The 15,687-nt window shown below is 50.0% G+C and overlaps 1 protein-coding gene across 7 annotated transcripts in view; it reads right to left on the bottom strand.

Annotated features, from left to right (window-relative positions):
- Positions 1–68: 68 nt before the first annotated feature.
- KDM6B (lysine demethylase 6B) overlaps positions 69–15,687 on the bottom strand; it is a 96,894-nt gene continuing 81,275 nt past the window's right edge. For all 7 annotated transcript variants that reach the window (XM_083580751.1, XM_083580750.1, XM_083580756.1 and 4 more), the window contains 10 exons: positions 15,447–15,652; positions 15,028–15,092; positions 14,518–14,586; positions 13,227–13,375; positions 12,124–12,238; positions 10,563–10,750; positions 10,082–10,223; positions 8,325–8,451; positions 5,032–5,202; positions 69–2,480 (listed from right to left, as the gene is read on the bottom strand). In XM_083580751.1, the coding sequence (XP_083436877.1) occupies positions 2,457–2,480; positions 5,032–5,202; positions 8,325–8,451; positions 10,082–10,223; positions 10,563–10,750; positions 12,124–12,238; positions 13,227–13,375; positions 14,518–14,586; positions 15,028–15,092; positions 15,447–15,652 (1,256 nt within the window). In that variant the 3' untranslated portion in view covers positions 69–2,456. The remainder of the gene's footprint in view (positions 2,481–5,031; positions 5,203–8,324; positions 8,452–10,081; positions 10,224–10,562; positions 10,751–12,123; positions 12,239–13,226; positions 13,376–14,517; positions 14,587–15,027; positions 15,093–15,446; positions 15,653–15,687) is intronic.

The following is a 15,687-nucleotide window of genomic DNA, read 5'->3' as shown; positions in this document are numbered from 1 at the left end:
ACACCAGACGCGAGCTTTTCCTATATCCAGGTTGGAGAAATGAAGGAAGACAGAAGGCGGCTGGTATCTTTTTTTATCTCTGTGAGTTAATTTAATTATTTATTTTTTTTACATTTACAAAATAAGATTTGCTTTCTCCTTGTCCCCCTACAGTACGATAAGAATCAATTTATGTGAGAGTGAGTTTTCTCAAGAGAAGCGAGATTGTTCATCTGCTTTTTTTTCAGTGTGTGTCTGTGTGTGAGTGATTGGTGAGGGTGGGGTGGGGGGAAATCTGGAACTAAAAAAAGTGCAGGTTTTTTTCAGAAGGAAGGAAGAGGTTTCTGTAGGGTGGGGTGAGATTCTTCCATTTAAAAAAAAGAAAAGGGAAGGGGAATCAACAGATGAACCAGGACCAGGCTTTTGTTTCCCCAATCCAAACCCCACCCCCCCACCCCACCCCCATGAGAAAACAGAGCACCATGTCAAGGAAAAAACATCAACAGACAGAAAAAAAATATCTGAAAGAACATGTTAAGTAATTCAATAAAAAATTCCAGAGAGGAGCCAAACAAAAAAATACCTGGAAGAACAAAAGGAGACATTTTTCTTTTTTTAAAAAAAGAAACAGGTACAACAACATTGTAAAAAGTTAAAAATAAAAAAAAAGAGGCTGGATCAAACCCCGAAAGAGGACCAATAAATAGAGAGATCATTACCAAAAAAAAAAGGAGAGACGTATAAATTAAAAAAGAGAGAAAGAGAAAGAACATTTACAAACTGCAAAACAATTTTTTTGAGGCATGGAGGTACAATTATTTTTAAAAAAAAAAGAAAGAAAAATGACCCCAAATCTGAGACGTTTCTGTCTTCTTCTTTTTCAAATGGATCTGGGAGTTGTAACTGTAGAGTCAAAAGGGCAGAGAATTGGAGGAGGAAGAGGAAGAGGAAGAGGAAGAGGAAGAGGAAGGGGGGGCAATGAATTCAGCCAAGGAATATATATATATATTTATATATCTTGAGTTAAGGTTAAACGGATTTTATCAGCTGAAGAGGAGGCGTTAAGGGTCAGAGTTAAGGGTCAGCCATAGTTAGGCAGGCAGAGGGCAAAGTTAAGGGGTCCTTGTTAGATTGCCAACCACACCACACCCCCTGCCCCCCACAAAAATGGCATAGGGAATTGGGGGCTGGGGCAATGGCAACACCTGGGGATAGGGGGAGGAGGAGAGGGAGAAATCAGCTCCCCCCCTCCCCTTTCGTGAAAAAGGAAAAAAAAATCTCCCATCTACCCGTGTGTCTGATTTGGGGTGAGCACCACGCCCTCCGCACGGGGTTATTTTTTCCACCATATCCCAATCTCCTTTCGCACGAGAACGACCTCCGTCCTGCTTGCTCCTCGCGCAAAAAAACTCGTATATTTTTTATTTTATTTTTTTTTGTCTCGTTTTCTGTATTTTGTTTTTTAAAAGCAGTTTCTAATACAAACCAGGAATTTTTTTTTTCCTTCTTATATTTATATATATATATAATATATATAAAAGGATGTAAGAAATCAAAATGTCCATCAGAATAATTAAAAACCACACGCGGGAAAAAATTCGCCAACCCTCCCCGGCTGCCCCCCCCTCCAATATATATAAATCAATGTACACTCTCCCCCCCCCGCCCCGCCATATCCCGATGAGAAGTTCACCCAGAGAGAACTGAACCCATAAAAGTTCTGTGTTAAGAAACCCGTATTAATTTTTCTTTTTCATTTTTTTTTGCTTGCTTCCGTTTCCCAAACTCTCTTCTTTTTTTTCCTTTAAATTTCTGCCAAGAAAAACGTAATCAAAAGGAAAGGAAAAAAAAACCAAAACAAAACCAGGCACCCCCAAATTTAGACAGCAGTCTCTCTTTCTCTCTCTCGTTTTCCGCTCGCTGGCATTCCACCCCGGCGAGAGAGACGGAAATTAATGCTCTTGAGAAGAAGGGAACGCTTTCGCACCCCCCTCTCGATCTGTTCATAGAAGCTCCCCGAAACCACCGCACCCCAATTCTTGTCCATGCAGGAGGAATCCAGAGGCACAGTGGAATTTCGCCATTGATTTCGCTGCTCCATTCCGTTTGCTCTTTGAATTTTTTTGATATTTTTTTTAAAGTTCAGGGTTTTGTCCCCCTGCTTTTTTAATACAAAATCAGCACCACCCAGGAAAAAAAACAACCAAAAAACGAGAAAAGCTTCGTTCTGAAGAATAAATTAAAAAAAAGGGGTCCGTCAGGAGAACGCCCCAGGTCACGACGCTTCTGCAATCTGCCCCCCCGGCTCAGGGCAGGTATGAGTTGAGAAGGGCGGGTGGAGATCAGAGGCTCAGCTGCTACTGGAGGGAGAGGGCGGAGGGCAGGCCATAGCAACCCCCCCCACCCCACACGAGCAGGGGGGGGGCCAGCTAGCGTGGAGAGACGGCCCAGACATCCGTGTCCAGGCGTGGTATGGCTCATCTGGAACTGGGCGGCGCAGACTGCAGGAGAAAAGGGGAGAGAGAAAAAAGCTACAATCAGCAGCCTGCCTTCCAAATCGTAGCGCCGTAAAGTCGGAAGGAACCCTTGGGGTCATCTAGTCCAACCCCCTGCAGCAATTCAGGAATCCGCCCTCCATGTGACAGCCCTTTCAATATTTGAAGATGGCTATCGTATCTCCCTAGCAGATCGAAAGCACATCAAAGTGCAAGTAGATAAATAGGTACCACTCCGGCGGGAAGGTAAACGGTGTTTCCGTGCGCTGCTCTGGTTCGCCAGGAGCGGCTTAGTCCTGCTGGCCACATGACCCGGAAGCTGTACGCCGGCTCCCTCGGCCAATAAAGCGAGATGAGCGCCGCAACCCCAGAGTCAGTCACGACTGGACCTAATGGTCAGGGGTCCCTTTACCTTTACCTATCCTATCTCCCATTTCCCAGGCTAAACATGCCCTGCTCCCTCAAAGGCTTGGTTTCCAGACCAGTCTTGGTCGCCATTTCCTCTGCACAATATCCTTGTCAATATCCTTTTTAAACCGGGGTGCCCAGAATCAGACACAGTTTTCCAGGTGGGGTCTGACCAAGGCAGAATAGAGCAGGGCTATGGCTTCCCTTGAAGCCGCTGGGAGAGATCATCAGGGGGTCCATCAATATGCGGGTGGTACCCAGCTCTACCTCTCTTTCAAATCAGAACCAGTGAAGGCGGTGAAGGTCCCGTGTGAGTGTCTGGAGGTGGCTGGAGGATGGATGGCGGTTAATGGATTGAGGCTGAATCCTGACAAGACAGAAGTACTGTTTTGGGGGGACAGGGAGCAGGCGGGTGTGGAGGACTCCCTGGTCCTGAATGGGGCAACTGTGCCCCTGAAGGACCAGGTACGCAGCCTGGGAGTCATTTGGTCCATGGAGGCGCAGGTCAATTCTGTGTCCAGGGCAGCTGTCTGCCAGCTCCATCTGGTACGCAGGATGAGACCCTCCTTGCCCGCAGACTGTCTCGCCACAGTGGTGCATGCTCTGGTTATCTCCCGCTTAGACTACTGCAATGCGCTCTATGTGGGGCTACCTTTGAAGGTGACTCTGAATCTACAACTAATCCAGAATGCGGCAGCTAGACTGGTGACTGGGGGCGGCCGCTGAGAACATGTAACACCGGTCTTGAAAGACCTACATTGGTTCCCAGTACGTTTCTGAGCACAATTCAAAGTGCTGACCTTGAAAGCCCTAAACGGCCTCAAAGGCCCAGTAGACCTGAAGGAGCGTCTCCACCCCCATCGTTCTGCCTGGACACTGAGGTCCAGCTCCAAGGGCCTTCTGGCGGTTCCCTCACTGCGAGAAGCAAAGCTACAGGGAACCAGGCAGAGGGCCTTCTCTGTGGTGGCACCCTCCCTGTGGAACGCCCTCCCATCAGATGTCAAAGAGATAAACAACTACCTGACATTTAGAAGGCATCTGAAGGGAAATTTTTAATGTGTGACATTTTAATCTATTTTTAATCTTTGTTGGAAGCTGCCCAGAGTGGCTGGGGAAACCCAGCCAGATGGGCGGGGTACAAATAACAAATTATTATTATTATTATTATTATTATTATTATTATTATTATTATTATTATTATTCCCTTGGATGAGCTGCTTTTGCTGCTGCTGCTGAGTCGTGTATATAGACTTTTACTTTTACTATATACTTTTCACAAGCGCTGCTGTCACGCCGGGTGTCCCTCACACCCACCCTAAGTTTGTGCATCTGGTTATTCCTGCTTAACTGCGGAACCTGACATTTGTCCCTGTCGACATGCATTTTGCTACTTTGGGTCCAGTTCTCCAATCTGCTCCAGTCACCTCCAATCCTGATTCTTTCTCCTGCTGTTTCTTCAGCCCGGTTCCCCATCTCATCCTGGGCGACACCAACATGGGAACAGAAGCAGAGCCCAGCCCAGGATCCTGTTCTCACACTGGCCAGCCAGATGCCCATTATTAAGCAGGATCCCAGCACAAGAGTCCTCTCCCCTCTTGCTGTTTCCATCAACTGGCACTCAGAAGCATTGCCTCCAGCTGTGGAGACACAGCATAGCCATTGGGGCTGCTAGCCATCGATTCCCCTCTCCTTCATGAGTTTGTCTAGTACTCTTTTAAAGCCATCCAAGTTGGTGGCCATTCCTGCTGGAGGGAGTTCCACTGGTTAACTGCGCTACATGAAGGAGGACTTTCTTTTATGTGAATCTTCCAACTTTCAGCTTTGTTGAATGCCCGTGAGTTTTAAGGTCTCTGTGTGTGTGGGGGGGGGACTTGGTAGAAACGACTTCACTGCTAACAGAATCTGGGTTTTTGTGTTGTATCCACTTTTCATCTTACAGATCTGTTAAATATAATTCATAATAACAACCAATAATCCTCAGAGAGCCACTTTGGGAGGACACTAGAGTTGATTGAACAGCTCTGAAGCGCCTTGAAGAGCCTTGGTGACGTTTCCCTTTTCTGCCACTAGGCGGCGCCCTCCTCTAGGCTTGACCAAATCTGTGAGCCCGTGGGGCCTGCCTCTCCTCCTTCCCCAGACATATACTCACCAGGGTGAAGCTGTCATAGATGTGTATCAGTTCTTCCGTCTTGTATTGCTCAAGCACCACCACGCCGTGGAGAGAGGAGCTCCGCTTGCGGGCGCAGGCCTCACAGTGCACCAGGTACGTGTTTTTGCCCCCATTTTCGCTCGTCACGAAAAGGATGTTGAAGACCTCCACCTGCGGGGAGCACACGGGGAATCAGCGACTGTTGCAACGGGACGTGGCCTTTGTCTCTACCCTCCTGCTCAACCTGTGCTGGGTAAGGGTGCGCTGGGAGGAAAGCAAGTTAAAGGCTTTCCTTCCCACCTCTGCCTCTAATCACAGCTGTAAGCAGATTAGCCCCCTGAGGCTCAGCCCCACCTATAACCCCTCCAAATTTCACCCAGGTCTGCTCCCCACACCCTCAGCTACTAGGTCTCCTTTAATTGCATGGCAGATCATCTCCTCCTGCTGCATCCCAAAATCCAAACCAAGAAGTTCTGCTCTTCCTTTAAATACCGTATTTTTGGCTCTATAAGACGCACCAGACCACAGTTTTTGGAGGAGGAAAACAAGGAAAAAAATATTCTGAATCTCAGAAGCCAGAACAGCAAGAGGGATCGCTGCGCAGTGAAAGCAGCAATCCCTCTTGCTGTTCTGGCTTCTGGGGTAGCTGCACAGCCTGCATTTGCTCCATAAGACGCACACACATTTCCCCTTACTTTTTAGGAGGGAAAAAGTGAGTCTTACAGAGCAAAAAATACGGTACCTCCCCGGCATAATCAATGCACCTTTTTGGGGGGAAAGAGTTTTCCAAGCCTGCCTTTCACTTTTGTTAGCAGTTAACAACGGCCACCCCTCCAAAAAATTAAAATAAAATAATGCATAAATGCCAGCCTGCCATGGTTTCTAGCGTTTAATAAGCAGGGATCTCTCCCAGCTGCCCCACTCAGCACTGCAGTCACACTTGAGGCAAACGACAGTATGGGGGAGCACCGAGAAGGGCAAGCCTTTTGGGTTTACTGGTTAAAACCCTTCTGGAAAGGGCGGGAGGAGGGGGTTGCCCAAGCGCATGCCTGACACTGGCAGAGAACGCCAGCTGTGGCTCAAGGCGGGCAAAAGGAGCTGCTGCGGCGAAAGAAGAGAGCAAAACACAAAGCGGCCGCTTTCTTCTGCCACGGGGTGAGGCTTTCTGGCTGGGAAGAGGGGCAGAAGTGTGGGACCCAGAGAAGAACGACGCCGACACAGAACCAAGGGGGAAGGGGTTTTATTTCTTCTCCACCGACATAAATTTTTTAAAAACCCGAGCTCAGCGCACTTGGCTGACGCGTCACATGCCCCAAACGCAACCTATTGCTGATTGTGCTTCTCCGGTGAATCTTGCAACGGGTTACTCTGGAAGAGAAGGCGTTGATCCAGCCTCGCCTGAGCGAGAGGGAGGGATCCCCAAATCTTGGCGTCTTCAAGGGATGTTCTTCCCTGCATCACCCACCAGGACTCCAGGATAGGTGCCCTTGTGATGGGGCAATGAAGGTCCACCATAGGATTCTGTCTTGAGATGGGTGCGACTCTGGAAACAGAGGCTTCCTTCCTGCATCTCAGGCACTTCGTGCCACAAGCACTTGGCTTGGCTGACTTCCCCTTTCCCTGTGAGGCTCGGCCGACAACAAGCCCTGCTTCCTTTCCACTTCCAGGGGGTCAGACTAGATGGCCGTGTGGGTCCCCTCCAACTCTACCGTTCTGTGATTCTGTGGCTTCTTTTAACCCAAGTCACTGCAGCTGAGTCCTGGCTCCACGGCTGAGGAGGTTCTTCTCCCTGGCTGGCAGGGGCTGCAGTCTCCTCCACCTAAATTCACGACCCAGTCACTTCCTGGCTTCGGTCGGGTTGGAGACTCACTTTTGACCCTGCCTTAAGAAGACTGCACAGCAGACATTCCTTCTTCGCTGCTTGAGCTGCGCTGTCTCTCAGGCTACCCCGAGACCTCAGGACGAGGTCCTTCAACAACATCAGCAGAGCTTTGCATCTGGATCAAGCCCATTCAGCCTAGCATCCTATCCCTCTCTTGCAATTCCCGGCAGCTAGGAGCCATGTTCCCTCAGACAATGGAGATAAGAGCACAGCCATCGAGATGAGTAGCTGCTGAGAGCCTCATCTCCCACGAATTTGTCTAATCCTCTTCCGGAGACTTCCAGCAGGGAGTTCCACAGGATGCCCTTAAAGCATGTTCTTTCTTCTATCCATCCCGTATCTTCCAAAGATCAGCTTCACTTTCTGGCCCCTAAGCTGCACCAGGCATCGTTTTATACACCTATTTAACCTTTTCGGTAAACCAAGAAGCCCCATAGGGGAAATGCTGCAGTCCCTTAAATCGTTTTGGTCGCCGTTTCCCAAACCTTTCCTATCTCTGCACGATGACACTTAATGAGGCGCAGCCACCAGAACTCTGCTTGGGGTCCAGCTTCCTCCATCGGGGTCTTCCTTTCAGAGAGGGCAGATATAAAATTATATTTTCCTCCCGTTTTCATCATGGTGATCCACTGCAAGCCTTACGGGTGCGTGGGCGAGGCTTCTTAGTTTGAGTCTCTTGAGGTGAAGTTTCGTAGAGCCGCAAGGTCCGACTTCACAATACGCTGCTGATCCTTCCGGAAGCTTCTTTTTCACCACAGCTTTTTTTAAGACACGCGTTTCATACTCACTGTTTCGACCTTCCTAATCCCCTTTATGGCTTCTCGGGGGCCGTCAGGAATGAAGGAGGCACGGGAGCCTCAAACTGGATTTGGGTACAGGAGGTATTTTAAAGACAAGCAGGCCTCATCAAACACTGTTCACACCACAAAGGCCTAGGAAACCCTGCCAGGCCCTTTCAGTGCAAGGGGGAAAGGACTGTTTTCCAAAAAATAAAAAGTCTGTGGCGGGGGGAACGGAGTCTGTCACAGGCTAGGAGGACCTGCCGGTCGCTCTCTGCCAAAGAGCTCGGAGGAAATGGATCGCAGAGGACGGAAAGATGGCCACTTCCGTGGGGGTCAACTTTCAGAGAGCGTGAATGCGGAAGGCAAACCTCGTCCCCACAGTCAGAACTGCAGAGAGGGCCAGACATGGAAGCCCAGTCAACGGGGGTTTATTCTGGGGGATGGGTGCACCAGGACTGGCACTGTCTCGGAGCAGGGAGCGCCACCTGCGTTGCTGGCGCTGTGGTGGACCTGTGGAGAAGGGGCAGCGCCCTGGAGGAAAGCAAGGTTGAGAGAGGGAGGGAGCCTCACCCCCGTGGAGTTGCCACTGTGGCGGGAAAGAGAAAAGCGAGAGGAGCCGGAAAGCTTACGTCGCATTCGTTGCAGTAGTAGGCCGGCTCGTCCTTCACGCGGCCCTGGTAGGCGATCTTCTTGCCGGACCGGACGAGGCTCTCTCTCTGCACCTGGCAGTGCTTGATGGACTGCATCAGACAGTACCTGCAAGCGGGAGAAGAGAGGGCAGGGGTCAGGATGCGGCCGGATGCACCTCTCCACGGGGACGGATGAAGCAGCCAACGCATCGATGTGGGGCGGGCAAAACCCCCCTAAGGGATTCTGTTAATTTAATTGCATCTTGCATTGCCCCCGAAAGTCAGTGTGTGTGAATAATAATAATAATAATTTATTATTTATACCCCACCCATCTGGCTGAGTTTCCCCAGCCACTCTGGGCGGCTCCCAATCAAGTATTAAAAACAATACAGCGTTAAGGCTGCACATTAGAAACTGCACGATTTTGGTGTTTTTACCAGGCCTGCGCGGTAAACATCGCATCTGTATTTAAACAGTAGCCACGGAAGAAACAAGAGGGACGGTAAATGACACATCCGGGCAGAGACTCAGGCCATTTGGGGGTGCGGGGCTGAGCTCTGTTGCTAGCCCAAAACTCCTGGAAGGTCAAAAAATTGTAGAGCCTTTTTCTTAGCTTAAAGGAAAGAAGGACAGAAAGAGCTCAGGGTGGAAAGAGCCTCAAGCCTTGATTCCCCCCCCCAAAAAATAACCCCCTCAAATTCATGTTTCTTTTCCCTTGTTTCTATCATGTATTTTGTGTTTTAATATTGTATCTTTATGTTGTGAGCAGCACTGAGATTTGTGGGTGAAGGGTGGTATACAAATTTAATAAATAAATACAATTTTTTAAAAAAAGTTTTCTTAAAAAAAGAAACAACACACAAACTCTACATCCTCTCGATTCACATTATGTAAACATTTTGCCAAAGTGAACTTTTCCCTCCCCAAATGCAAGTGTAAAATATTGTTTGTTGACTGTGAGTTGCTTTTCCCATAATAAATATATTTTGTGGGGGAGGCAGGCCTTCGTCGCTGAGTTGGAACGTAATTTGGGCAGCCCAGGACGTCCACACATGGTTACACACTGGCCAGGCTGGTGCCCTGGGGAGATCACTTTGGTGCTGCTACTACAGCGGTTTGGACTTCACCCCCGGAAGTGCACTCCATTGTCTGTTGAGACAGACGGACGCCAACACCATCATCAGCTGCTATTGCAAAATCCGTGTTTGTTTTCCCAGACAAACTTCGACTCTTTTTCCAGTGCAGGGGATAAAATGCCTAAGACTGCTTCTCTTATTTATAACGCAATGTTTCTAGCATATGTTAATTAAAAAAGTACATACGGTAACGTATTGCCTGTTTATCTGTTCTATAGATTACACACACACACTTCCTGCGTTTTGCGCAGCTGTTGAAACGGGGCAGGGGGAGGGAGACGGGACCCCTGGCCCTCCAGGTATTGCGGAGCCAACATCCAACAACATCTGGAGGGTGAAACGTCCCCCACATCTGGGCTAAGGGCACAAGAGGCCTGCCCATCACCCCCGCCACCAAATGATGGAGACCCCACCTGCAACCAAAATGAGGCTGGGGTCCTCATCATTTCAGCAGAGGACCCCTCGTATCTGGTCCCCAACCAAGAGACTTTTGTGCACTTGAGGAAGTGCAAGGAACTGCCGAAGGAACAGATGCAAAAGCAGGAGGGGACACGGCCAGGAAAGGTTGGAGGAGTTGCGGGGGGTGGGTGGGGTGTGGCAGAACCGAAAGCCCTCCTCACTTGATCATTTTGTACAAGTCGGGGTCGCTGATCTTGACGGTGCGGGCCACGTTCCAGGAGACGTGGATCATGGGCACAATGGACTTGACGTTCTTCACCTCGTTCCATTCGTAGCGCTCAAGAGCCAGCTGGTACTGGTAAGCTGCAAAGGAAAGGGAAGAGGTCAGAGGGGGCAGGAAGAGGATGCCCCTCTAGGCAAGGAGACGATCGCGTCATGGAACCTCCCGTCGCCGGTGCCCTTCTACTGTTCAGATTCCATTCTTAGACCGAGGTAAAGTTCGCAAACCGGGACACTAATTCCGGTTTTGCGGAGTTCGTAAACGGAATCAGGGCTGTTCTTAAACCGCGGTACCACTGTAATAGAATCGTGGAAGCAGAACATCACCCTGCCCTTTATAGAGTGTGGGGCTCCAGGATCCCCTTTTCAACCCCCCCTCCTCCCACCCCGCTTTTCGGGACCTCGGCCGTCCGGCTAAGTTACCTGTCAGGGGGCCGACGTTCCAGGCGATGTTATTGCACCACCCGGTGGCCTGAACCCAATGCACCGTCCCGGCGTTGATCCACACGAGGTCTCCGGGGCGCTGGATGAAGCGGTAGACGGGGATGTTGGACTGGTAAAGGTCCTCGAGGATGGGCCACCACGAGCCGGTCAGGTAGTCGACACCGTGCCTGCGGGAAAACGGGCGTTGGGGTGACGAGGCAAAGGGGAAACCACCTGGAAAAACCTCCCCTCCTGACAATTAATATGTTCTCCTATGATGGCCCCAGGGAAGTGGGCAAAGCAATGCAGCAGCACCTCTCGTGCCCCCGATCCCAGGAACCCATCCCCCAAATGATCCCCTTAGGGCAGGGGTCCCCAACATGGCAGCCATGGGTGCAACAGCATCCTCCAGGTATTCTCCTGGGACCCACAAAGTCTCTGGGCACCCACACACACTGACTCTTGGGTCATGAGATGGCAAGAGGGGTAATTATTATTATTAATAATAATAATAATAATAATAATAATAATTTATTATTTATACCCTGCCCATCTGGCTGGGTTTCCCCAGCCACTCTGGGCGGCTTCCAACAAAACACTAAAATACAATAATCTATTAAACATTAAAAGCTTCCCTAAACAGGGCTGCCTTTAGATGTCTTCTAAAAGTTTGGTAGTTGTTTTTCTCTTTGACATCTGGTGGGAGGGCGTTCCACAGGGCGGGTGCCACTACCGAGGAAGGCCCTCTGCCTGGTTCCATGTAACTTGGCTTCTCGCAGGGAGGGAACCGCCAGAAAGCCCTCGGTGCTGGACCTCAGTGTCCGGGCAGAATGATGGAGGTTGAGACGCTCCTTCAGGTATACTGGGCCAAAGCCGTTTAGGGCCTTAAAGGTCAGCACCAACACTTTGAATTGTGCTTGGAAACATACTGGGAGCCAGTGTAGGTCTTTCAAGACCGGTGTTATATGATCTCAGCAGCCGCTCCCAGTCACCAGTCTAGCTGCCGCGTTCTGGATTAATTGCAGTTTCCGGGTCACCTTCAAAGGTAGCCCCACGCAGAGCGCATTGCAGTAGTCCAAGCGAGAGATAACCAGAGCATGTACCACTCTGGCGAGACAGACAGCGGGCAGGGAGGGTCTCATCCTGCGTACCAGATGGAGCTGATAAACAGCTGCCCTGGACACAGGTTACCTTTTTCTCCCCTGAACAGACCATAGAGGTGAAGAAGGAAGTTGCAAGAGTGGCTTCCTTTCCCACTTCCTCTTCAAGCTTTCAGCTTAATTTTACTGGATCTGACTTCTGCTCAGTCAAGCAAAGTGTGCCTGTTTTTTGTTTTGTGCGTGTTTGTTTTTGTGTGTGTGTGCTTTCCCTCTGTATGCCTCTTGAGGTGGTAGGGGTTATCTGGGGGAGAGAAGTGACCGCGAGGGTGGGCACACACTAATGGTGCTTGCTCAAAAACCCACCTGGGCCCTGTAAGGTTGAGAACCCCTGGTACCAGCGAGCTCTCCATCTTCCATAAGTATATATGACATTTATACAGCAGCAGGGACATGACCCTCACCTGTCACAGAAGGCGCTGATGTCTTGCCAGTAATGCTCGTGGACAGCAAACCACTCGCAATCTCCCGGCCCAATGTTGATGTTCACGGAGCAAAAGTTGTTGTTCTCCTGATGCCCTGGAAGTTGGGGGGGGGGGAACAGGACACAAGTTACAGCAGAGGTTCTCAAAGGGTCTGGCATTAGAGGATGGCAAGTGCGGCAGGAGGATTTGAGGACAATCCTAAACATTTCAGTGTAGCGTGCAGCATCAAAACAAAACTATTTTTGCTTATTTGCAAATTACGGATATACCGTATTTTTCGCTCTGTAAGACGCACCAGACCACAAGACGCACCTAGTTTTTGGAGGAAGAAAACAAGAAAAAAAATATTCTGAATCTCAGAAGCCAGAACAGCAAGAGGGATCGCTGCGCAGTGAAAGCAGTAATCCCTCTTGCTGTTCTGGCTTCTGGGATAGCTGCGCAGCCTGCATTTGCTCCATAAGACGCACACACATTTCCCCTTACTTTTTAGGGGGGGAAAAGCGAGTCTTATAGAGCAAAAAATATGGTATTTTCAAAATGAGAGCAAGAAATAGATACCGAGGACAATATTGTTGTGGTTTTCAAGTATGAAAGATCGGAAAAGAGAAAGGCATCTTTTTGTTGATGAGCAGATAAGAGTTTGTTCGTCCCAAAGTGGACCTAATATAAATGAGATTACCTGGCAAAAGCAAGCAAATGCCTTTCACTGTATGCGTTCATAATTATCTGGGGGCAGTCATGCTGTCAGATTGCCTCTGCTGGAGAGGTGGGAGGCAGAAAACTTGCTCGCACCCCTGAACTAGGGTAGCAGCTGACCGTTCAGAAACTGAGCCTGAGTTTTGGTTTCCCTCTTTCCTCCCCATCCCTTTCCTCCTGTGTGTTGTGTGTGTCCCCCGCCCCCCCCCCCCGATTGTAAGCCTGCAGGCAGGGGCTGCCTTGTTACCTACTGCCTTGGGCTGTATGTTAGGTGCTCTGCAGACCTTTTCCGGCTGAAGAAGGGGGGGGTAGAGATACTCTAAATAAAACCACTCAATCAATCAAACAACCCAGCCAGCGGCTATCGCCGCAGCTTGTGACCTTACCTGGTGTGCGACTTCCAGGCACTTTCATGTATAGCTGCACCGTGTTCATGCCCAGGATGGTGTGCCCCACGTGACTCAGCATGTTGCCCGTCGACGTGACCCGCATGAAAGCTGGCAACTTGAGGAGCTCCTGCAGCTGCGGTTTCCACCTGTGATGCATGTCAGGAGAGAGCGGTCAGCTGCGATTCCTGCATCGCAGGGGGGTGAAATAGGTGGCCCTTCCTATCAAGATTAGTTTTTGGGAAACCGCTTTCTAAATATTTATTATAACACTGATATGTATTTGTTTACTGGTTCTCTGCATTTCTTCGCTGCCCTCCATCTCCCTTTTAAAATGAAAACACATCTTGCACATCTTATTATCCACTGGGGGCAGCACTGAGAAGCAATCAGGTTTCCTTCTAGTGACAACAACCAAATAATAATAATAATGGGGTTGGGGTGGAGACTAGGGGCGGGGGGGGGGGGGGAAGCTTCACCTGCAGTGACCAGTTATGACCACTGGATGGAAAGCAAAGAGCTCTGTCAAGGTGAGAAGGTGGCATACAATGCAATGGCAAAATACAGCCTCGGGGAGGCAGTATGGAGCATCACAATACAGGGGGAAAATAATTCCAGGGCATGGCTACAGAGGGGCAGCACTGAGAAATATTAAGTCTCCTGCCTGCAATAACAAAATATGCCACAGAGGGGCAGCAACGAGCAATGTTAAGTCTCCAGCTTGTAATGACAAATTATGGCCACAGAGGGGCAGCAACGAGCAATGTTAAGTCTCCTGCCTGCAATGACAAATTATGGCCACAGAGGGGCAGCAAAGAGCAATATTAAGACTCCTGCCTGCAATGACAAATAATGGTCACAGAGGGGCAGCAAAGAGCAGTGCTCTCATGTCTTCAATGACAAATTATGGCCAGAGGGGCAGCAATGAGCAATATTAAGTCTCCTGCCTGCAATGACAAATTATGGCCACAGAAGGGCAGCAATGAGCAATATTAAGTCTCCTGCCTGCAATGACAAATTATGGCCACAGAAGGGCAGCAACGAGCAATATTAAGTCTCCTGCCTGCAATGACAAATTATGGCCACAGAGGGGCAGCAACAAGCCACAAAAAAACAAAAAACAAGGTCACTAAGAGAGCACAAGACTTTTAATCTCAGACGTGTGGGTTTGAGCCCCACGTTGGGCCCAAAGAATCTATTCCATAAAATCACAACCCTCGTTTTCTTGCAGTCAAAAGACACAAGGATTGTGGAGTTGGAGGCAGTTAAAGAGCAAAGTGACAATTCTCACCGTTTGGCATCCGAGAGGTCAATGTTGGTCCCAAACTTGATAATCTGGTGCGGTTTCTGGTCCGGGTTGCTGCGAAAGGCAGAAAATAACGAGTTATGATGCAGGAGGTGAAAAGAAGAGAGATAGGAGAAAATTGCCCCCCCTCCCCACACCATGGCCTATTGAAACCCTCCATCCAGACCCAAATAAATAATGGTAATTTACCTACGAACTGCCCCTTCCAAAAACGTGTAAAAACCCCTCTCTGCCTTCTGTACCGCTCAGTCTTCAAAATTCACTCATAAAGCATTGCAGGGGCTGGATGACGTGACCCGATTAAATCATTTTGGGGGTGCAGCAGCCTGGCAGACCCCGCCCCGCAACTCACACCCTCTTTTATTTGCATTCAGTTTTAAACTGTTGCAAAGCCGTTCCTCAAGCAGAAATCGGACCCCCGCTCCCTGAAATGAACAAAAACAGCAAATGCCACTGGAAACACAAAGCAAGGGAAGGAAGGTTGAGGCCTCCTACCTAGGGGGCGCCTCAGTGGTGCTGTCAGGCTCATCTGCTTCCTCGTCGTCCGTCTCCTTGTCTTCCTGCCTCAAGAGACAGAAAGGTCAGATAGGGAATCCTCACCACCGCCCCCCAAAAACCCCACCCCACCCAGGAAGAGGCATTCAAGCTCAGTCACCCAGTGAGAAGAAAAAGACCTTCACCCGCCAACCTTAACACTGCAGGAATGCGGGTGTCTTGCTCCATCTCCCTAAGGAGAGGGCCGGCCCACCCTTAAGCCTCTGGGGCAGCCCACCCAATCGCCTCGGGTAGCAGCAGCAAGGGGGCAGGCACCCCTTTCCGCTTTGCCTCAGGCGGCAAAATGTCTTGGGCCGGCCCTGGCGGTAGGGGTGGGGGGAATGGCCCCGAGAGATGGCCCCCGCCTGCCGCCTTCTCACCTGAAGGGACTCCTGGAAGGAGGCCGCTTGGTACTGAGCGTATTTGGCGATTGTGGTGTGCGAGCGGCTGCTCTCGCAAGGCCACACCTGCTTCGTCCCGGAGAGGTCCCAGTTTTCGTCTGAGGGCTGCTGGACCTGCGTGCGGACCTCGACGGCGTGCTCCCCGCTCGCGTCCACCAACGTCTTTGTGCTGAACAGGCCCAGGTCTGGGGGGGGGGGAGCGGGTGTCATGGCGGAGCTT

The sequence above is a fragment of the Podarcis filfolensis genome (genome assembly GCF_964270895.1).
Source record: "Podarcis filfolensis genome assembly, chromosome: 13".
Taxonomy (NCBI): domain Eukaryota; kingdom Metazoa; phylum Chordata; class Lepidosauria; order Squamata; family Lacertidae; genus Podarcis; species Podarcis filfolensis.
This window is presented reverse-complemented; position numbering and strand designations above follow the sequence as displayed.